This window comes from Pseudophryne corroboree, chromosome 1 (genome assembly GCF_028390025.1).
Source record: "Pseudophryne corroboree isolate aPseCor3 chromosome 1, aPseCor3.hap2, whole genome shotgun sequence".
In the NCBI taxonomy this organism is placed as follows: Eukaryota; Metazoa; Chordata; class Amphibia; order Anura; family Myobatrachidae; genus Pseudophryne; species Pseudophryne corroboree.
The window spans coordinates 1,208,356,678-1,208,380,756 of NC_086444.1; the positions used below are offsets into that span (position 1 = coordinate 1,208,356,678).

Here is a 24,079-nt window from a genome sequence, read left to right on the forward strand (position 1 = left end):
TCTGCAACCACCACAGGAGGGACACCCTTGTCCTTGGTGACAGGGTTATCCGCTGATGCATCTAAAGATGCGATCCGGACCATTTGTCCAGCAGGTCCCACTGGAAAGTTCTTGCGTGGAATCTGCCGAATGGGATTGCTTCGTAGGAAGCCACCATTTTACCCAGAACCCTTGTGCATTGATGCACTGAGACTTGGCTCGGTTTTAGGAGGTTCCTGACTAGCTCGGATAACTCCCTGGCTTTCTCCTCCGGGAGAAACACCTTTTTCTGGACTGTGTCCAGGATCATCCCTAGGAACAGAAGACACGTCGTCGGAACCAGGTGCGATTTTGGAATATTGAGAATCCAATCGTGCTGCCGCAACACTACCTGAGATAGTGCTACACCGACCTCCAACTGTTCCCTGGATCTTACCCTTATCAGGGAATTGTCCAAGGAAGGGATAACTAAAATTCACTTCCTTCGAAGGAATATCATCATTTCGGCCATTACCTTGGTAAAGACCCCGGGTGCCGTGTACCATCCATACGGCAGCGTCTGAACTGATAGTGACAGTTCTGTACCATAAACCTGAGGTACCCTTGGTGAGAAGGGTAAATTTTGACATGAAGGTAAGCATCCTTGATGTCCCGAGACATCATGTAGTCCCCTTCTTCCAGGTTCGCAATCACTGCTCTGAGTGACTCAATCTTGAATTTGAACCTCTGTACGTAAGTGTTCAAAGATTTTAGATTTAGAATCGGTCTCACCGAGCCGTCCGGCTTCGGTACCACAACAGTGTGGAATAATACCCCGTTCCCTGTTGCAGGAGGGGTATCTTGATTATCACCTGCTGGGAATACAGCTTGTGAATGGCTTCCAAAACTGTCTCCCTGTCAGAAGGAGACATCGGTAAAGCCGACTTTAGGAAACGGCGAGGGGGAGACGTCTCGAATTCTAATTTGTACCCCTGAGATATCACCTGAAGGATCCAGGGGTCTACTTGCGAGTGAGCCCACTGCGCGCTGAAATTCATTGAGACGGGCCCCCCACCGTGCCTGATTCTGCTTGTAAAGCCCCAGCGTATACTGAGGGCTTGGCAGAGGCGGGAGAGGGTTTCTGTTCCTGGGAACTGGCTGATTTCTGCAGCCTTTTTCCTCTCCCTCTGTCACGGGGCAGAAATGAGGAACCTTTTGCCCTCTTGTCCACGAAAAGACTGCGCCTGATAATACGGCGTCTTCTCATGTTGAGAGGCGACCTGGGGTACAAACGTGGAATTCCCAGCTGTTGCCGTGGCCACGAGGTCTGAAAGACCGACCCCAAATAACTCCTCCCTTAATAAAGCAATACTTCCAAATGCCGTTTGGAATACGCATCACCTGACCACTGACGTGTCCATAACCCTCTACTGGTAGAAATGGACAACGCGCTTAGACTTGATGCCAGTCGGCAAATATTCCGCTGTGCATCACGCATATATAAAAATGCATCTTTTAAATGCTCTATAGGCAAAAATATACTGTCCCTATCTAGGGTATCAATATTTTCAGTCAGGGAATCCGACCACGCCAACCCAGCACTGCACATCCAGGCTGAGGCGATTGCTGGTCGCAGTATAACACCAGTATGTGTGTAAATACCTTTTAGGATACCCTCCTGCTTTCTATCAGCAGGATCCTTGAGGGCGGCCATCTCAGGCGAAGGTAGAGCCCTTACAAGCGTGTGAGCGCTTTATCCCCCCCTAGGGGGTGTTTCCCAACGCACCCTAACCTCTGGCGGGAAAGGATATAATGCCAATAACATTTTAGAAATTATCCGTTGTTATCGGGGGAAACCCACGCATCATCACACACCTCATTTAATTTCTCAGATTCAGGAAAACTACAGGTAGTTTTTCCTCACCGAACATAATACCCCTTTTTTGGTGGTACTCGTATTATCAGAAATGTGTAAAACATTTTTCATTACCTCAATCATGTAACGTGTGGCCCTACTGGAAGTCACATTCGTCTCTTCACCGTCGACACTGGAGTCAGTATCCGTGTCGGCGTCTATATCTGCCATCTGAGGTAACGGGCGCTTTAGAGCCCCTGACGGCCTATGAGACGTCTGGACAGGCACAAGCTGAGTAGCCGGCTGTCTCATGTCAACCACTGTCTTTTATACAGAGCTGACACTGTCACGTAATTCCTTCCAACAGTTCATCCACTCAGGTGTCGACCCCCTAGGGGGTGACATCACTATTACAGGCAATCTGCTCCGTCTCCACATCATTTTTCTCCTCATACATGTCGACACAAAAGTACCGACATACAGCACACACACAGGGAATGCTCTGATAGAGGACAGGACCCCACTAGCCCTTTGGGGAGACAGAGGGAGAGTTTGCCAGCACACACCAGAGCGCTATATATATATATATATATACAGGGATAACCTTATATAAGTGTTTTTCCCCTTATAGCTGCTGTATAGTTAATACTGCGCCTAATTAGTGCCCCCCTCTCTTTTTTTAACCCTTTCTGTAGTGTAGTGACTGCAGGGGAGAGACAGGGAGCTTCCCTCCAACGGAGCTGTGAGGGAAAATGGCGCCAGTGTGCTGAGGAGATAGGCTCCGCCCCTTTTTCGCGGACTTTTCTCCTGCTTTTTTATGGATTCTGGCAGGGGTTAAATGCATCCATATAGCCCAGGAGCTATATGTGATGCATTTTTTTTGCCATCCAAGGTGTTTTTATTGCGTCTCAGGGCGCCCCCCCCCAGCGCCCTGCACCCTCAGTGACCGAAGTGTGAAGTGTGCTGAGAGCAATGGCGCACAGCTGCAGTGCTGTGCGCTACCTTGTTGAAGACAGGACGTCTTCTGCCGCCGATTTTCCGGACCTCTTCTGCCTTCTGGCTCTAAAAGGGGGCCGGCGGCGCGGCTCTGGGACCCATCCAAGCTGGGCCTGTGATCGTCCCTCTGGAGCTAATGTCCAGTAGCCTAAGAAGCCCAATCCACTCTGCACGCAGGTGAGTTCGCTTCTTCTCCCCTTAGTCCCTCGATGCAGTGAGCCTGTTGCCAGCAGGTCTCACTGAAAATAAAAAACCTAATCTAAAACTTTCACTAAGAAGCTCAGGAGAGCCCCTAGTGTGCACCCTTCTCGTTCGGGCACAGAGATCTAACTGAGGCTTGGAGGAGGGTCATAGGGGGAGGAGCCAGTGCACACCAGATAGTCCTAAAGCTTTCTTTAGATGTGCCCAGTCTCCTGCGGAGCCGCTATTCCCCATGGTCCTTACGGAGTCCCCAGCATCCACTTAGGACGTTAGAGAATATATATATATATATATATATATATATATATATATATATATATAGTGTAACGGTATGGCGGCGGCACTCAACCAGACTTCACAACTGCAGTTCAAAGATTTTTTGGCACAATAAATCTTTGAACTGCAGTTGTGAAGTCTGGTTGAGTGCCGCCGCCACACCGTTACACTACTTAGTGGAAGCTAGTATCCACCAGGAGGGCACCGCAGCAATTATCACACCTCAAGGGGAGTGCCGGGACCATTTGCAACTTATTATATATATATATATATATATATATATATATATATATATATATATATATATATATATATATATATAAGATTTTACTTACCGATAAATCTATTTCTCATAGTCCGTAGTGGATGCTGGGGACTCCGTCAGGACCATGGGGAATAGCGGCTCCGCAGGAGACAGGGCACAAAAGCAAGCATTTAGGATCACATGATGTGTACTGGCTCCTCCCCCTATGACCCTCCTCCAAGCCTCAGTTAGGTACTGTGCCCGGACGAGCGTACACAATAAGGAAGGATCTTGAATCCCGGGTAAGACTCATACCAGCCACACCAATCACACCGTACAACTTGTGATTTGAACCCAGTTAACAGTATGATAACAATGAAGTAGCCTCTAAAAAAGATGGCTCACAACAATAATAACCCGATTTTTTTGTAACAATAACTATGTACAAGTAATGCAGACAATCCGCACTTGGGATGGGCGCCCAGCATCCACTACGGACTATGAGAAATAGATTTATCGGTAAGTAAAATCTTATTTTCTCTAACGTCCTAGTGGATGCTGGGGACTCCGTCAGGACCATGGGGATTATACCAAAGCTCCCAAACGGGCGGGAGAGTGCGGATGACTCTGCAGCACCGAATGAGAGAACTCCAGGTCCTCCTCAGCCAGGGTATCAAATTTGTAGAATTTAGCAAACGTGTTTGCCCCTGACCAAGTAGCTGCTCGGCAAAGTTGTAAAGCCGAGACCCCTCGGGCAGCCGCCCAAGATGAGCCCACCTTCCTTGTGGAATGGGCATTTACAGATTTTGGCTGTGGCAGGCCTGCCACAGAATGTGCAAGCTGAATTGTACTACAAATCCAACGAGCAATAGTCTGCTTAGAAGCAGGAGCACCCAGCTTTTTGGGTGCCTACAATATAAACAGCAAGTCAGACTTTCTGACTCCAGCCGTCCTGGAATTATATATATATATATATATATATATATATATATATATATATATATATATTTTCAGGGCCCTGACAACGTCTAGCAACTTGGAGTCCTCCAAGTCCCTAGTAGCCGCAGGCACCACAATAGGTTGTTTCAGGTGAAACGCTAACACCACCTTAGGAAGAAACTGGGGACGAGTCCGCAGTTCTGCCCTGTCCGAATGGAAAATCAAATATGGGCTTTTGTAAGACAAAGCCGCCAATTTTGACAATCGCCTGGCCGAGGCCAGGGCCAACAGCATGGTCACTTTCCATGTGAGATATTTCAAATCCACAGATTTGAGTGGTTCAAACCAATATGATTTGAGGAATCCCAACACTACGTTGAGATCCCACGGTGCCACTGGAGGCACACAAGGGCTGTATATGCAATACTCCCTTGACAAACGTCTGGACTTCAGGAACTGAAGCCAATTCTTTCTGGAAGAAAATCTATAGGGCCGAAACTTGAACCTTAATGGACCCCAATTTGAGGCTCATAGACACTCCTGTTTGCAGGAAGTGCAGAAATCGACCTAGTTGAAATTTTTTCGTGGGGCCTTCCTGGCCTCACCCACGCAACATATTTTTACCACATGTGGTGATAACGTTGTGCGGTCACCTCCTTCCTGGCTTTGACCAGGGTAGGTATGACCTCTTCCGGAATGCCTTTTCCCTTAGGATCCGGCGTTCAAACCGCCATGCCGTCAAACGCAGTCGCGGTAAGTCTTGGAACAGACAAGGTCCCTGCTGGAGCAGGTCCTTTCTTAAAGGCCGATGCCACGGTTCCTCTTGGAACAGACATGGTACTTGCTGAAAGCAAATCCCTTCTTAGCTCCCGAGGCCATTAGTCCTCTGTGAGCATCTCTTGAAGTTCCGGTTACCAAGTCCCTCTTGGCCAATCCGGAGCCACGAGTATAGTTCTTACTCCTCTATGTCTTATAATTCTCAATACCTTGGTTATGAGAAGCAGAGGAGGGAACACATACACCGACTGTTACACCCACGGTGTTACCAGGACGTCCACAGCTATCGCCTGAAGGTCTCGTGACCTAGCGCAATACCTGTCCCATTTTTTGTTCGGGCGGGACGCCATCATGTCCACCTTTGGTCTTTCCCAACGGTTCACAATCATGCGGAAAACTTCCCGATGAAGTTCCCACTCTCCCGGGTGGAGGTCGTGCCTGCTGAGGAAGTCTGCTTCCCAGTCGTCCACTCCCGGAATGAACACTGCTGACAGTGCTATCACATGATTTTCCGCCTAGCGAAAAATCCTTGCAGTTTTGCCACTGCCCTCCTGCTTCTTGTGCCGCCCTTTCTGTTTACGTGGGCGACTGCCGTGATGTTATCCCACTGGGTCAATACCGGCTGACCTTGAAGCAGAGGTCTTGCTAAGCTTAGAGCATTATAAATTTGCTCTTAGCTCCAGTATATTTATGTGGAGAGAATTCTCCAGACTTGATCACACTCCTTGTGTGACTGCTCCCCAGCCTCTCAGGCTGGCCTCCGTGGTCACGAGCATCCAATCCTGAATGCCGAATCTGCGGCCCTCTAGAAGATGAGCACTCTGTAATCACCACAGGAGAGACACCCTTGTCCTTGGATATAGGGTTATCCGCTGATGCATCTGAAGATGCGATCCGGACCATTTGTCCAGCAAATCCCACTGAAGAGTTCTTGCGTGAAATCTGCCGAATGGAAGCGCTTCGTAATAAGCCACCATTTTTACCAGGACTCTTGTGCAATGATGCACTGACACTTTTCCTGGTTTTAGGAGGATCCCGATTAGCTCGGATAACTCCCTGGCTTTCTCCTCTGGGAGAAACACCTTTTCCTGGACTGTGTCCAGAATCATCCCTAGGACCAGCAGACGTGTCGTCGGAACAACTGCGGTTTTGGAATATTTAGAATCCACCCGTGCTGTCGTAGAACTACTTGAGATAGTGCTACTCCGACCTCCAACTGTTCTCTGGACCTTGTTCTTATCAGGAGGTCGTCCATTTTCTTTGAAGACGAATCCTCCTTTCGGTCATTACCTTGGTAAGGACCCGGGGTGCCTTGGACAATCCAACGGCATCGTCTTGAAACTGATAGTGACAGTTCTGTACCACGAACCTGAGGTACCCTTGGTGAGAAAAGGCAAATTTTGGGACATGGAGGTAAGCATCCCTGATGTCCCGGGACACCATATAGTCCCCTTGTTCTTTGCTATCACTGCTCTGAGTGACTCCATCTGGATTTGAACCCTTGTAAGTGTTCAAATTTTCCAGATTTAGAATAGGTCTCACCTAGCCTTCAGTACCACCATATAGTGTGGAGTAATACCCCTTTCCTTGTTGTCGGAGGGGTAATTTTATTATCACCTGCTGGGAATACAGCTTGTGAATTGTTTTCAATACTGCCTCCCTGTCGGAGGGAGACATTGGTACAGCAGACTACAGGAACCTGCGAGGGGGGAAACCTCTCGACATTCCAATCTGTACCCCTTGGATACTACTTGTAGGATCCAGGGGTCCTGTACGGTCCCAGCGTCATGCTGAGAACTTGGTAGAAGCGGTGGAGGGCTTCTGTTCCTGGGAATGGGCTGCCTGCTGCAGTCTTCTTCCCTTTCCTCTATCCCTGGGCAGATATGACTCTTATAGGGACGAAAGGACTGAGGCTGAAAAGACGGTGTCTTTTTCTGCAGAGATGTGACTTAGGGTAAAAAACTGTGGATTTTCCAGCAGTTGCCCTGGCCACCAGGTCCCATGGACCGACCCCAAATAACTCCTCCCCTTTATACGGCAATACATCTTTGTGCCGTTTGGAATCTGCATCACCTGACCACTGTCGTGTCCATAAACATCTTCTTGCAGATATGGACATCGCATTTACTCTTGATGCCAGAGTGCAAATATCCCTCTGCGCATCTCGCATATATAGAAATGCATCCTTTAAATGCTCTATAGTCAATAAAATACTGTCCCTGTCAAAGGTATCAATATTTTTAGTCAGGGAATCCGACCAAGCCACCTCAGCTCTGCACATCCAGGCTGAGGCGATCGCTGGTCGCAGTATAACACCAGCATGTGTGTGTATACTTTTTAGGATATTTTTCAGCCTCCTATCAGCTGGCTCCTTAAGTACGGCCCTATCCGTAGATGGTACCGCCACTTGTTCTGATAAGCGTGTGAGCGCCTTATCCACCCTGAGGGGTGTTTCCCACCGCGCCTTAACTTCTGGCGGGAAAGGGTATACCGCCAATAATTTTCTATCGGGGGAAACCCACGCATCATCACACACTTCATTTAATTTATCTGATTCAGGAAAAACTACAGGTAGTTTTTTCACCTCACACATAATACCCTTTTTTGTGGTACTTGGAGTATCAGAAATATGTAACACCTCCTTCATTGCCCTTAACGTGTGGCCCTAAAAGAAAATACGTTTGTTTCTTCACCGTCGACACTGAAATCAGTGTCAGTGTCTGGGTCTGTGTCGACCGACTGAGGTAAATGGGCATTTTACAGCCCCTGACGGTGTTTGAGACGCCTGGACAGATACTAATTTGTTCGCCGGCCCTCTCATGTCGTCAACCGGCTTGCAGCGTGTTGACATTGTCACGTAATTTCCATAAATAAGCCATCCATTCCGGTGTCGACTCCCTAGAGAGTGACATCACCATTACAGGCAATTTGCTCCGCCTCCTCACCAATATTTTCCTCATACATGTCGACACACACGTACCGACATACAGCACACACATAGGGAATGTTCTGATAGAGGACAGGACCCACTAGCCCTTTGGGGAGACAGAGGGAGAGTTTGCCAGCACACACCAAAACGCTATAATTATCCAGGGACAACCTTTATATAAGTGTTCCTCCCTTATAGCATTTTAATATATATACATATCGCCAAATCAGTGCCCCCCCTCTCTGTTTTAACCATGTTTCTGTAGTGCAGTGCAGGGGAGAGCATGGGAGCCTTCCCACCAGCCTTTCTGTGAGGGAAAATGGCGCTGTGTGCTGAGGAGAATAGGCCCCGCCCCCTTTTCGGCGGGCTTCTTCTCCGGAGTTTTAGATATCTGGCAGGGGTTAAATACATCCATATAGCCTCAAGGGCTATATGTGATGTATTTTTCGCCATACAGGTATTATACATTGCTGCCCAGGGCGCCCCCCCCCAGCGCCCTGCACCCTCCGTGACCGCTGTGTGAAGTGTGCTGACAACAATGGCGCACAGCTGCAGTGCTGTGCGCTACCTGATGAAGACTGAGAGTCTTCTGCCGCCTGGTTCCGGACCTCTTCATCTTCAGCGTCTGCAAGGGGGGTCGGCGGCGCGGCTCCGGGACGAACCCCAGGGCGAGCCCTGTGTTCCGACTCCCTCTGGAGCTATGTCCAGTAGCCTAAGAATCCAATCCATCCTGCACGCAGGTGAGTTGAAAATCTCTCCCCTAAGTCCCTCGATGCAGTGAGCCTGTTGCCAGCAGGACTCACTGAAAATAAAGAACCTAAAAACTTTTTCTAAGTAACTCTTTAAGAGAGCCACCTAGATTGCACCCTTCTCGGCCGGGCACAAAAACCTAACTAAGGCTTGGAGGAGGGTCATAGGGGGAGGAGCCAGTACACATCATGTGATCCTAAAAGCTTGCTTTTGTGCCCTGTCTCCTGCGGAGCCGCTATTCCCCATGGTCCTGACGGAGTCCCCAGCATCCACTAGGACATTAGAGAAATATATATATATACTAGGGACAATAATATGTCATCCTTATCTAGGGTTTCAACCTCCGCTGATAAGGTATCTGACTATGCTGCTACAGCGCTATAGACCTATGCCGACACAATCGCCGGTCTGAGTAGTGTACCAGAATGTGTGTAAATGGACTTCAAAGTACTTTTACTGCATGCTATCTGCAGGATCCCTGAGGATAGCTGTTAAGTCAGCGCTACCTTTTTGGTTAAAAGTGTCAATGCCTTGTACACCCTAGGGGAAGATTCCCCTCGTATCCTGGCCCTAGTAGGGAAAGGATACTCCCTGAGAATTCTTTTTGGGAAGCTGCAGCTTCTTGTCTGGAGATTCCCGCTCTTTTTCTTCATGAGAGAAGGGAAATTTACCTCAGCTTTCTTCCCCTTAAACATGTGTACCCCCGTGTCAGGGACAGATGAGTCATCAGTGATATGCAAATCATCTTTTATTACATCATCTGGGAGCTCCATACACTACACAAATCAGCAGGCCAGTTACCAATAGAAACATAGCACGCGGCAGTGTAGGCCGCTGGTAAACACCATGTTCCGCAGGTAATAGCGATACATCTCATACCAACATTATTTTCAGAGAAAACACACAGCAATAACAATAGATGACTACCTACGCAATACTCAGACAAGGAAAGCCATAAACATGGTCAATGTCCACAGCAGCTACACCCTTTTGTATGACTGATCTGATAACCGCTCTAATGAAAACAAATGCCTTTGTGATTTCACTTTCACAGCAATGAGTTGAATAGCAGAACACTGTGCTGGAGGAACTAACATTCAGACACTGAAGCAACAAGCTAAAATCTTCATGCTGGCACACAATGGCCATGCCTTACAGCCTCCCCATTCCACAACTGCAGGCCATCCATTGGCTCTTCTATGATGTAAGCATGTACCAAGGCACAGATAACGTTGTTTGCAGCATTCTATGGGGCACTTCAATTAAGCACGATATTGAATAGTGCTGGGAATGACTGCCCAAAGCTATTAAATTGTATGAATTGTGCCCGGCACTTAAGCCGGGAGATGCAGTTTACCGCGCCTAAAGCCAGGGGTTTAGTGGTGATACACAGTGTTCTCTGACTTGTGTCTGGCGCGATGCTGTTAGCAGGCAAAGATTGTTTACCTGTCTACTTCACACCAGCATCATCCCCTACCAGCCAGCCCACCACTACATTACACCTCATCTCCTACCAGCCACCCATCACTACATTACACCTCATCTCCTACCAGCCACCCATCACTACATTACACCTCATCTCCTACCAGCCACCCATCACTACATTACACCTCATCTCCTACCAGCCACCCATCACTACATTACACCTCATCTCCTACCAGCCACCCATCACTACATTACACCTCATCTCCTACCAGCCACCCATCACTACATTACACCTCATCTCCTACCAGCCAGCCCATCACTACATTACACGTCATCTCCTACCAGCCAGCCCACCACTACATTACACGTCATCTCCTACCAGCCAGCCCACCACTACATTACACATCATCTCCTACCAGCCAACCCGTCACTACATTACACATCTCCTACCAGCCAACCCGTCACTACATTACACATCATCTCCTACCAGCCAACCCGTCACTACATTACACATCATCTCCTACCAGCCAGCCCACCACTACATTACACATCATCTCCTACCAGCAAACCCGTCACTACATTACACCTCATCTCCTACCAGCCACCCATCACTACATTACACCTCATCTCCTACCAGCCACCCATCACTACATTACACCTCATCTCCTACCAGCCACCCCTCACTACATTACACCTCATCTCCTACCAGCCAACCCATCACTACATTACACGTCATCTCCTGCAGCCAACCCATCACTACATTACACGTCATCTCCTGCAGCCAGCCCGTCACTACATTACACATCATCTCCTAATAGCCAACCCAACACTACATTACACATATCTCCTGCAGCCAGCCCATCACTACGTTACACGTCATATCCTACCAGCCAGCCCGTCACCACATTACACATCATCTCCTACCAGCCAACCCATCACTACATTACACATCATCTCCTACCAGCCAACCCATCACTACATAACATGCCATCTTCTACCAGCCAGCCCGTCACCACATAACATGCCATCTTCCAGCCAGCACATTACTGTATTACACTATTAATTCCCTAGCTATAACAGCAATGAGGCAGAAATGGCTCCTAGTTTAGTTATAGGCAGAGTGTAATAAGCAATATTGCTGCCTAAAATATACCCAATGCGGACAAAATAGGATTTTAATACCTACCAGTAAATACTTTTCTCGTAGTCCATAAGGGATATTGGGGAAATCTAGTACGATGGGGTATAGACAGGGTCCAAAGGAGCCAGTGCACTTTAAATTTCTTCAACAGGGTGTGCTGGCTCCTCCCCTCTATGCCGCCTCCCACAGGCAGTTATAGGTAAAAACGTGCCCGTAGGAGAAAGCACATACTTGAGAGAAGGAACATGACCAGAGAAAAGGTGGTGAGATTTACACACCAGCACACCACTAAAATACAACAATATCAAATTTGTAGAATTTTACAAAAGTGTTCTTCCCCGACCAGGTAGAAGCTCGGCATAGTTGCAAGGCCAAGACTCCACGGGCAACCGCCCAGGAAGAGCCCACTGATCTAACAGAATGGGCCTCTAGAGACTTAGAAACAGGTAAGGCTGCCAACAGTAAGCCTAATCCAATGCGCAATGGATTGCTTTAAAGCAGGGCAACCCTTCTTCTGCGCATCATTGAGCATGAACAAGGAGTCCATTTTTCTGACCCAAGCTGTGCGCTTGACATAGATCTTCAAGGCACGCACAGCATCCAATGCCTCCGGAGGAGCAGAAGCGTCAGAACTGGACGGAACCACAATAGGTTAATTCAGATGAAACGCGGAGACAATATTCAGCAGGAACTGCTGTCTAGTCCGGAGCACCGCCCTGTCCTCGTAAAAGACCAAGGTGGTCATTCAGAGTTGTTCGCTCGCTAACTGCTTTTAGCAGCATTGCACACGCTAGGCCTCCGCCCTCTGGAAGCGTATCTTAGCTCAGCATAATAGCGAACAAAAGATTAGCAGAACTGCTACTAAATAATTTGCTGCAGTTTCTGAGTAGCTCCAGACCTACTCCTAGACTGCGAACACCTCAGTCCATTTAGTTCCTGGTTTGACGTCACAAACGCCCTGCATTCGGCCAGCCACTCCCCCGTTTCTCCAGCCACTACTGCGTTTTTACCTGGCACGCCTGCGTTTTTTAGCACACTCCCTGAAAACGGACAGTTACCACCCAGAAACACACACTTCCTGTCAATCACATTACGATCACTCGAGTGCTGAAAAAACGTTGCACGAGCTTGAGTACATCTACAAAGTTTTGTGTGAAAGTACTTAGCGCATGCGCGCTGCGTACCATGCGCATTTTTGCAATTTTTTCACTTAATCGCTGCACTGCAAAAATCAGCAGCGAGAGAACAACTCGGAATGACCACCCAAGTACGGACTTTTACACAATAAGGCCCCCAATTCTGAAACACAATGAGCAGAAGCCTGGGCCAGTAACATCACCGTCTTTCATGTGAGGTACTTATCTCCTATCGTCATCAGAGGTTCAAACCAGGAGGACTGTAGAAATGCCAACACTACATCCAAATCACAGGGTGCCGTAGGCGGCACAAAAGGTGGTTCTATGTGGAGCACCCCTTGCAAGAAGGTCTGAACTTCAGGCAACACTGCCAATTTCTTCTGGAAGAAAATGGAGAGGGCTGAAATCTGGACCTTAATGGAACCCAGACGTAAGCCCTTATCCACACCAGCCTGCAATGAAACGTAGGAAACATTACAAGTGAAATACTGCAGGCGGATACGTGCGTTCCTCGCACCAGATATGATGATAGTGTTTTGAAGTCACAGGTTTTCTGGCCTGAACCATGGTAGCAATAACCTTTTTGGAAAGGCCCTTATGAGCTAGGATGTTCTGCATAACCTTCATGCCATCAAACAAAGTCGGCGTAAGACCGGGTAGACGAACGGTCCTTGTTGAAGGAGGTCTCTTCTTAATGGTAGAGGCCAAGGGTTTTCGATAGACATGTCCAGAAAATCAGTGTACCACGCCCTCTGAGGCAAATCCGGGGCAATCAGAATTGCCTGGACACCTTGATTCCTGATTCGCTTTAGCACCCTTGGGAGCAATGGAATCGGAGGAAACAGGTAGACCGGCGGGTACGGCCAAGGCGACGCCAGTGCGTCCACTGCCCTAGCCTGAGGGTACCTGGTCCGTGAGCAATACCAGGGAAGTTTCTTGTTGAGACGAGAGGCCATCATGTCTATTTGTGGGCAACCCCACCAGTCGATGATCTGTTGGAATACCAGATGGTGGAGGCCCCACTCCCCCGGGTGGAGAGTGTGACGATTCGGGAAGTCCGCCTCCCAGTTGTCCACACGCAGAATGAAGATTGCAGACATTGCTCTTGCATTTCTTTCCACCCCGAGGAGTATCTTCGACACCTCTCGCATGCAGGCTCTGCTTTTTGTTCCTCCTTGACGACTGATATATGCCACTGTCGTGGCGTTGTCCGACTGTACCTGGATCGCGTGATCCTTGAGCAGAGGAGAAACTTGAAGCAGAGCACTGTAGATCGCCTGAAGTTCCAGAATGTTGATCGGAAGGAGGGCCTCGTTGGCTGACCACCGACCCTGTAGAACTCCCACCTGCAGCCCTGAGAAACGAGATCTCTGACACGGGCATCCTGGCAGGAAGACACGGCTGAAGTGACGCAGTCGAGCTCCCACCTCGAGATCCCCTCGGGGTGGGTGGGCACTGTCATGCTGAGGCCTTAGTGGAAGCAGAACAGGTGGACTGCTCCTGAGAACTGGTGCTTGCAGGTTTTTTGGACTTACCTCTGGTGCCTCTAGCCACATTGGAGGCACCTCTGGCCTTAGATCGAAATCTGTGAGACCGAAAGGACTGGATAGACGGCCCCGAATAGAAGCGTCTCGACAGAGAGGCCCCAGAGGGGAGAAATGTGGATTTCCCAGCGTAACTTTGGAAATCCAGGTATCCAATTCAACCCCAAACAGCCGTTCGCCAGAAAAGGGGAGGGATTCCACACTACGTTTGAATTCTGCGTTCATAATCCACTGATGCAACCACAAGGCCCTGCGCGTCGACACTGCCATGGCAGAAGTCCGAGCATTAATGTTCCCCATTTTCTTGAGGGAATCACAGAGAACACGGGTAGTGTCCTGAATGTTCTTTAGGAGGGTTACCATTTTAACTTAGGGCATATCCCCCGAGCGGCCCCCCTGAATTTGAGTGTCCCAAGAAGGAATAGCATGGGTCATCCAGAAACCCGCAATGACCGGTCTTTGTGATATACCGGCTGCTGTGTATATAGATTTTAGGGTAGTCTCTATCTTCCTATCCCTAGGATCCTTCATGGTAAAAAAGCCCGGGGCGGGCAGCACCGCCTTTTTAGACAGGCGAGAGACTGAGACATCCACCCCAGGGGGTCCCTCCAAAAATTTTCTACCTTCAGGAGCAAATGGGAAAGTGGCAAAAACTTTTTGGACACTTGGAATTTTTTGGATTTTTCCAGGCCTGTTTGTATAAGTCATCTAACTCTGTAGAATCAGGGAAAGTGACATTAGGCATGTTTTGTACAAAGAAAAACGACTGCTGTCACGCAGCGTCCTCTAGGAGGAGCTTTAACACATCCCTTATAGCCAAAATGAGGGGTTCAATACCCTGAGCAGCATCGGAATCCCCACTAACGGGGTCCAGGTCATCCCCATCGTCGTGTATACCATCATCTGTATCAGAGAGTAGAGCAGGTAAACCACGCTTCTGGGGACCTGCATGAGAGAGGGGGGGCTGTACATCAGCCCTAGCAGCTAAATCTGCAACAGCTTGTAGTAGTAACTGAGTTTTCTGCACATTAGCAGTGAGCTGGGATGACATATCTGACATCAGTCTTAAGAGACCCTAACCAGTGGGGCTCTGGACCCTCTGTCCCAGCCCCTTCACTGATTTGTGAAGATCGGCTGCATTGTTCACAGGAAACAGAGACATTATATAAGGGAGAGAATCTAGTGTGACATACACAGCACAGCCTGTGTTTACCCATATTCACAGTAAGCACAATAACATACACATAGACAGTTATAATGCAAGCCTGCCCTACTGTATGTGAGAGGAGACACAAAGAGAGAGGACAGCAGCACACCCTGAGCTGCACAGCCCCAGTGAGACTGTCGGCTCCCTATAATATAGTAAACACCAACAATTATTGTCCTAGATAGGATCAGGATAGTGCACACAAGCGGCTTTGCTACACCCTGTACCAGATATCCAGCATCTGAGGATCAGGAAACGCTGTGTGTGCTGCAGTAAGCAGAGGAAGGCGCCAAAATGCCTCAGGTCCCGCTCTTAGGTAGCTTCCCCCCCTCCAATGGCGCCGGAGTTACATACATATATTATACTGGCAAAAGTCTCCTTTTAAGCTTAAAACATCACACAAGTGCTAGTCAAGCCCTTTTGTGCCAGTTCTACATGGGGGATCTTAGCAGGACCCCCCCCCCCCCCACCCGGGAGGGACCCATCAGCTGCACTTTGAACCGGAGGACCCCCCTAGAGGGGCCCTGGTTTATACTCACCACCGATGTCACCTTTAGGCAGCGTTAGGGGTGTGCAACGTGCTGCGTCCTGCAGCGGGGAAGCACCTCTGCACCTCGTAAGGCCGTTGACCATCCCCCCCTAACTCCCACGGTGCAGGCATGCTGTAGCTCAGAGTGTACATCCTCTCCTGAGGGCACTTTTTTCTAAACTGCCTGTGGGAGGGGAGGAGCCGGCACACCCAGTGGAAGAAATTTAAAGTGCACTGGCTCCTTTGGACCCCGTCTATACCCCATGGTACTAGATTTCCCCAATATCCCTTATGGATGTTAGAGAAAGTCACATTAACAGATGCAGGTTCACAAAGTTAAACGCAGTCAGATACATGCCTAAAACTGAACAATATACAGCAAGATGCTAGAACATAGAACAGGTAGCACGTTATATTTGCAATATTCAGTAACGATCTTGAAATGATATAACAGGGTCGCACACACAAGGGAGACATAATTAATGCAAAGCAGGACACTGACGAAGCATGTATAATTTACAGGTATGTTCAACCTAACCCCTGGCGCTTGTGGTACTTCTCTTACCCCGGATACACTGATATGGTGGAAGTGTTGCACCAAACCTTACAGGTAACACAACAGATGCTGGTGCACAGGTGTGCTTATACCTTAAACAGAATTTGACGACAGATAGGAACCACTTGGCCCATCTAGTCAGTCCATGTACACTCCCGCTTACACACTAGGGTTAGGTTTTCTCAGAAGCCAATTAACCTACCAATATATATTTGGATCTTATTACAAATACACATGATGTGCTTCCACTTTAAAATGAACCACACTAAACCCCTATCACCAATAATAGCACCTTGGTGTGTCTCTCTACCCGGTCCCCCCACCACAACCAGCCAGTGCAGGCAACACGTCCACATAGCGCCGTTTTCTTAAAACAACACATCCGAGAGTAAAGGGCTATTGTCAGGAACGCTATTTACTAAAACCAGTACTTAAGGCGAGAAAAGCCCTTTTTAAAGAACTAAGATTAAATCAGTTGTGATCAGTGATGAGGTAAAACACGGGGGTACAGTATTTTATATGGGACCTGGAAGAAGTGGGGAGACCCTCTTGGACCCCCCCCCCCCCCAAAACGGCTTATAGAGGAGGCTGTTACTGGGCATAAGAAAAGTACCAGATGCTTTTTGAATGGCTGATTTTTGCATTATTATTATTATTATTATTATCAAAGTAAAAAAAAAATTATATAAAGCAAACAAATTGTGTTCAATTACATGGGAATTAACTGAAAATTGCAAAATAAAAGGTAAAAAAAAAAAAAAAAGTGCTTTGGGGATAATTTGACTCAACTTTAAAAAAAAATGTTTTTTAAAAAGATAATTATTTTTCATTGAAACAAGTATTTTCATTACATTTGTTGTGCATAATAAAACAAATAATATTCTGGGGTCATTTGAGGACATTTTTGGCTCAATTAAGTTAATTGAAAACTTCCAAATGCCTAATTGGGGGGGGTTCTGAAGCAAAACCCCTAATTTTAACAATGGGGTGAGGGGGGGGGGGGGGGGGGAGGGGGCGCGAGGGAAGTGGATTTTACCTGCAAAAGCATTACGAGTTTGAAATTGGGGTGCGAAGGCAAATTGCAGTAGGAATTTGCTGCGAGTACAGCTCACACAACCCAATTCACCACTAATTGGATTGACCCCTAGGATACACAACTGGCTGCAGCACAGGTAAGAGCTTCCCTATACACCACACTATAGGATACATTAATCTGTGATACTGTATTGTGACATCAGAGTGTCCCGCGTCTTAATGACTGTCAGATACTGCGTACACGCCGGATCGTCCGGGTTCTGATGTCCTATTAGTTACAGCCATTAGGGAGTCGCTCATATATGCACTACATTCCGAGTTGTTCGCTCGCTAGCTGCTTTTAGCAGCAGTGCAAACGCTAGGCGGCCGCCCTCTGGGAGTGTATCTTAGCTCAGCATAAAAGCGACCGAAAGGATCGCAGCGCTGCTACAAAAAAAGATTGTGCAGTTTCTGAGTAGCTCAAGACCTACTCCTAGCTAGCGATCACTTCAGACTGTTTAATTCCTGTTTTGACGTCACAAACACGCCTTGCGTTCGGCCAGGCACGCCCACGTTTTTATCCGACGCCTGCGTTTTTACACACATTCCCTGAAATGGCCAGTTACCTCCCAGAAACACCCACTTCCTGTCAATCACTCTGCGGCCAGCAGTGCGACTGAAAAGCGTCACTAGACCTTGTGTGAAACTGCACCGGCTTTTGTGAAAGTACGTCGCGCGTGCGCACTGCGCCTCATACGCATGCGCAGAAGTGCCGCTTTTTTACCTGATCGCTGCGCTGCAAACGAAAGCAGCTAGCGATCAACTCGGAATTACCACCATGAAACGCTCCGTCAGTACTCCCATTGGTTGTCTGGATTTTACTGCATCAGACACAAAACACGTCTGACACACAAAGTATTTTACAATAATACATCTCTTCTCATGTCAATATAGTTATCAGCTCGCCCCCTCGCGAGATCTGCGCAGCTCATACACAAGCACTGCCTGCTCCCGTTCACGGTTACAGTACCACTGCGGATTATACAATGTGTACACTGTGTTATACATTTCATAACACATTTCATGTAGCTTCCATGTAACACACACAAAACACAACCGCGAGGCACAGTACAGCAGTGTATATTGTAGCACCCTGCACCCAATCAGTAAGGAGGGCATATCTTAATTTCTAAGGACAATATTTGACACACTATAGTAGCTGTGGTGATACTGTACATCACATACAGTATTTTACCCTTCAAAATTAAAATATGCCCCCTCACTGTGCAGTAACACCTGTATGACAGACCAGAAACAGTATGGCACACGGTATGGTGCACAGTACAACACCCAGTATTACAGTATTCTGGGGTATAACTTGTATGACAGACTGGACTCAGTATGGCACAAGATGCACCACCCAGTTTTAAAGGGCCCTAGACACTGGCCGAGGTGCGTGACGGCAGATAGGGGATACGGCAGCAGGGGGTGATGGGGGGGGAGTGAAGTTTCTTCACTCACCCCGTCACCCAGCCCCATAGCACTGCACGCTAATATGGACGAGATTGTCCATATTGGCCTGCGTGTATAAACAAGCTGTCACCAACAATGAACGAGCGTGGGGCCGCACATCATTCATCGCTGGTGCCTACACACTGAGCGATATGAACGAGTTCTCATTCATTACTGAAGGAGATTGTTATCGGCCGCACACATCAGCCAGTGTGCAGGGCCCTCACTCCTCAGGACAGTATGAAGCACGTAATACACAGTATAACTATCTTTATTACACCTTGTATGACAGAGATGGTATAACACACCCTGTACAACACACAGCATATACACCTGCTATAACACAAATCATACACACCAGACAGGAAACAAAGCATATACACCCAGTAAAAAACACAGCATGTACACACTATATAACACACAGCATGTACACACTATATAACACACAGCATGTACACACTATATAACACACAGCATGTACACACTATATAACACACAGCATGTACACACTATATAACACACAGCATGTACACACTATATAACACACAGCATGTACACACTATACAACACACAGCATGTACACACACCATATACATCCCAGTACAATACCAAGCCGGGCACACAGCACAGACGCCGGGTATACCACCCGGCAGGGCACACAGCAGAGACGCCGGGTATACCACCCGGCAGGGCACACAGCACAGACGCCGGGTATACCACCCGGCAGGGCACACAGCACAGACGCCGGGTATACCACCCGGCAGGGCACACAGCACAGACGCCGGGTATACCACCCGGCAGGGCACACAGCACAGACGCCGGGTATACCACCCGGCAGGGCACACAGCACAGACGCCGGGTATACCACCCGGCAGGGCACACAGCACAGACGCCGGGTATACCACCCGGCAGGGCACACAGCAGAGACGCCGGGTATACCACCCGGCAGGGCACACAGCACAGACGCCGGGTATACCACCCGGCAGGGCACACAGCACAGACGCCGGGTATACCACCCGGCAGGGCACACACAGCACAGACGCCGGATATACCACCCGGCAGGGCACACACAGCACAGACGCCGGATATACCACCCGGCAGGGCGCACAGCATGGACACCCGGCAGGGCACACAGCACAGACACCCCCCGCAGGGCACACAGTATAGACACCCGGTAGGGCACACAGCACAGACACCCGGCAGGGCACACACAGCACAGACACCCGGCAGAGCACACAGCACAGACACCCGGCAGGGCACACACAGCACAGACACCCGGCAGGGCACACACAGCACAGACACCCGGCAGGGCACACACAGCACAGACACCCGGCAGGGCACACACAGCACAGACACCCGGCAGGGCACACACAGCACAGACACCCGGCAGGGCACACACAGCACAGACACCCGGCAGGGCACACACAGCACAGACACCCGGCAGGGCACACACAGCACAGACACCCGGCAGGGCACACACAGCACAGACACCCGGCAGGGCACACACAGCACAGACACCCGGCAGGGCACACACAGCACAGACACCCGGCAGGGCACACACAGCACAGACACCCGGCAGGGCACACACAGCACAGACACCCGGCAGGGCACACACAGCACAGACACCCGGCAGGGCACACACAGCACAGACACCCGGCAGGGCACACACAGCACAGACACCCGGCAGGGCACACACAGCACAGACACCCGGCAGGGCACACACAGCACAGACACCCGGCAGGGCACACACAGCACAGACACCCGGCAGGGCACACACATCACAGACACCCGGCAGCGCACACACAGCACAGACACCCGGCAGCGCACACACAGCACAGACACCCGGCAGGGCACACACAGCACAGACACCCGGCAGGGCACACAGTATAAACACCCGGCAGGGTACACAGTATAGACACCCGGCAGGGCACACAGTATAGACACCCGGCAGGGTACACAGTATAGACACCCGGCAGGGTACACAGTATAGACACCCGGCAGGGCACACAGTATAGACACCCGGCAGGGCACACAGTATAGACACCTGGCAGGGCACACACAGCACAGACACCCGGCAGGGCACACAGTATAAACACCCGGCAGGGTACACAGTATAGACACCCGGCAGGGCACACAGTATAGACACCCGGCAGGGTACACAGTATAGACACCCGGCAGGGTACACAGTATAGACACCCGGCAGGGTACACAGTATAGACACCCGGCAGGGCACACAGTATAGACACCCGGCAGGGCACACAGTATAGACACCTGGCAGGGCACACACAGCACAGACACCCGGCAGGGCACACAGCACAGACACCCGGCAGGGCACACAGCACAGACACCCGGCAGGGCACACAGCACAGACACCCGGCAGGGCACACAGCACAGACACCCGGCAGGGCACACAGCACAGACACCCGGCAGGGCACACAGCACAGACACCCGGCAGGGCACACACAGCACAGACACCCGGCAGGGCACACAGTATAGACACCCGGCAGGGCACACACAGTATAGACACCTGGCAGGGCACACACAGCACAGACACCCGGCAGGGCACACAGTATAGACACCCGGCAGGGCACACAGTATAGACACCTGGCAGGGCACACACAGCACAGACACCCGGCAGGGCACACAGTATAGACACCTGGCAGGGCACACACAGCACAGACACCCGGCAGGGCACACAGTATAGACACCCGGCAGGGCACACAGTATAGACACCCGGCAGGGCACACAGTATAGACACCTGGCAGGGCACACACAGCACAGACACCTGGCAGGGCACACACAGCACAGACACCCGGCAGGGCACACAGTATAGACACCCGGCAGGGCACACAGTATAGACACCTGGCAGGGCACACACAGCACAGACACCCGGCAGGGCACACAGTATAGACACCCGGCAGGGCACACAGTATAGACACCTGGCAGGGCACACACAGCACAGACACCCGGCAGGGCACACAGTATAGACACCCGTCAGGGCACACAGTATAGACACCCGGCAGGGCACACACAGCACAGACACCCGGCAGGGCACACAGCACAGACACCCGGCAGGGCACACAGCACAGACACCCGGCAGGGCACACAGCACAGACACCCGGCAGGGCACACAGTATAGACACCCGGCAGGGCTCACAGTATAGACACCCGGCAGAGAACACAGTATAGACACCTGGCAGGGCACACAGTATAGACACCTGGCAGGGCACACACAGCACAGACAACCGGCAGGGCACACAGCACAGACACCCGGCAGGGCACACACAGCACAGACACCCGGCAGGGCACACAGCACAGACACCCGGCAGGGCACACAGCACAGACACCCGGCAGGGCACACAGTACAGACACCCGGCAGGGCACACAGTATAGACACCCGGCAGGGCACACAGTATAGACACCCGGCAGGGCACACAGTATAGACACCTGGCAGGGCACACACAGCACAGACACCCGGCAGGGCACACAGTATAGACACCCGTCAGGGCACACAGTATAGACACCCGGCAGGGCACACACAGCACAGACACCCGTCAGGGCACACAGTATAGACACCCGTCAGGGCACACAGTATAGACACCCGTCAGGGCACACAGTATAGACACCCGGCAGGGCACACAGTATAGACACCCGGCAGGGCACACAGCACAGACACCCGGCAGGGCACACAGCACAGACACCCGGCAGGGCACACAGCACAGACACCCGGCAGGGCACACAGCACAGACACCCGGCAGGGCACACAGCACAGACACCCGGCAGGGCACACAGCACAGACACCCTGCAGGGCACACAGCATAGACATCCGGCAGGGCACACAGTATAGACACCCGGCAGGGCACACAGTATAGACACCCGGCAGGGCACACAGTATAGACACCTGGCAGGGCACACACAGCACAGACACCCGGCAGGGCACACACAGCACAGACACCCGGCAGGGCACACAGTATAGACACCCGGCAGGGCACACAGTATAGACACCCGGCAGGGCACACAGTGCAGACACCCGGCAGGGCACACAGTATAGACACCCCCCTAGCCCGCACTCACAGGAAGCGGCCCCCGCAGTGCTGGCACTGCTCTCCGGTCCAGCCCGGGTCACACAGACACTGGCCGCTGGCACAGACCCCGTTGACGCACGGCTTCTCGCACTCCTTGCCCCCGAGCCCCGTGGAGAGCTGGCACAGCAGCAGCGGCAGTAGCAGGAGTCCCGCGGCCGGCATGTCTCTCCCAGTCTCTGCCCGCGTCCTGCGCACACACAGCGGCCGCGTCTCTGCCTGAGCCCGGACTGCAGCACCAGACACACAGGCCTGAGCGGGGGGCGTGGCCTGCCGCTACCACTATCCCGGGACACCCCTGCCAGCGCCGCCACATGGGCTGCTCCGTCACCATGGCGACACTGTAATCTATGTGCCAGCCCCGCCCCGCTGGTACCCGCTCTCCATCCTTCTCCCTGTATCCCTGCGGAGGAGGGCAGAGAGGCTGGCACAGAGCGAAGGGCAGAGAGGCTGGCACAGGGAGAAGGGCAGAGAGGCTGGCACAGAGCGAAGGGCAGAGAGGCTGGCGCACAGCGAAGGGCAGAGAGGCTGGCACAGGGAGAAGGACAGAGAGGCTGGCACAGAGCGAAGGGCAGAGAGGCTGGCACAGGGAGAAGGACAGAGAGGCTGGCGCAGGGAGAAGGGCAGAGAGGCTGGCGCAGGGAGAAGGGCAGAGAGGCTGGCACAGGGAGAAGGGCAGAGAGGCTGGCGCAGAGAGAAGAGCAGAGAGGCTGGCACAGGGAGAAGGGCAGAGAGGATAGCGCAGAGAGAAGGGCAGAGAGGCTGGCGCAGAGCGAAGGGCAGAGAGGCTGGCGCAGAGCGAAGGGCAGAGAGAAAGGCAGAGAGGCTGGCGCAGAGAGAAGGGCAGAGAGGCTGGCACAGGGAGAAGGGCAGAGAGGCTGGCGCAGAGAGAAGAGCAGAGAGGCTGGCATAGGGAGAAGGGCAGAGAGGCTGGCACAGGGAGAAGGGCAGAGAGGCTGGCGCAGAGAGAAGAGCAGAGAGGCTGGCGCAGAGAGAAGAGCAGAGAGG

The 24,079-nt window shown here is 51.0% G+C and overlaps 1 protein-coding gene across 1 annotated transcript in view; it reads right to left on the bottom strand.

Annotated features, from left to right (window-relative positions):
* The window catches only part of ATRN (attractin), a 326,993-nt gene extending 303,641 nt beyond the window's left edge, over nt 1–23,352 (bottom strand). The window contains exon 1 of the mRNA XM_063925340.1: nt 23,064–23,352. Coding sequence (XP_063781410.1) covers nt 23,064–23,236 — 173 coding nt within the window. The 5' untranslated portion in view covers nt 23,237–23,352. The remainder of the gene's footprint in view (nt 1–23,063) is intronic.
* Between the last annotated feature and the right edge of the window lie 727 nt (nt 23,353–24,079).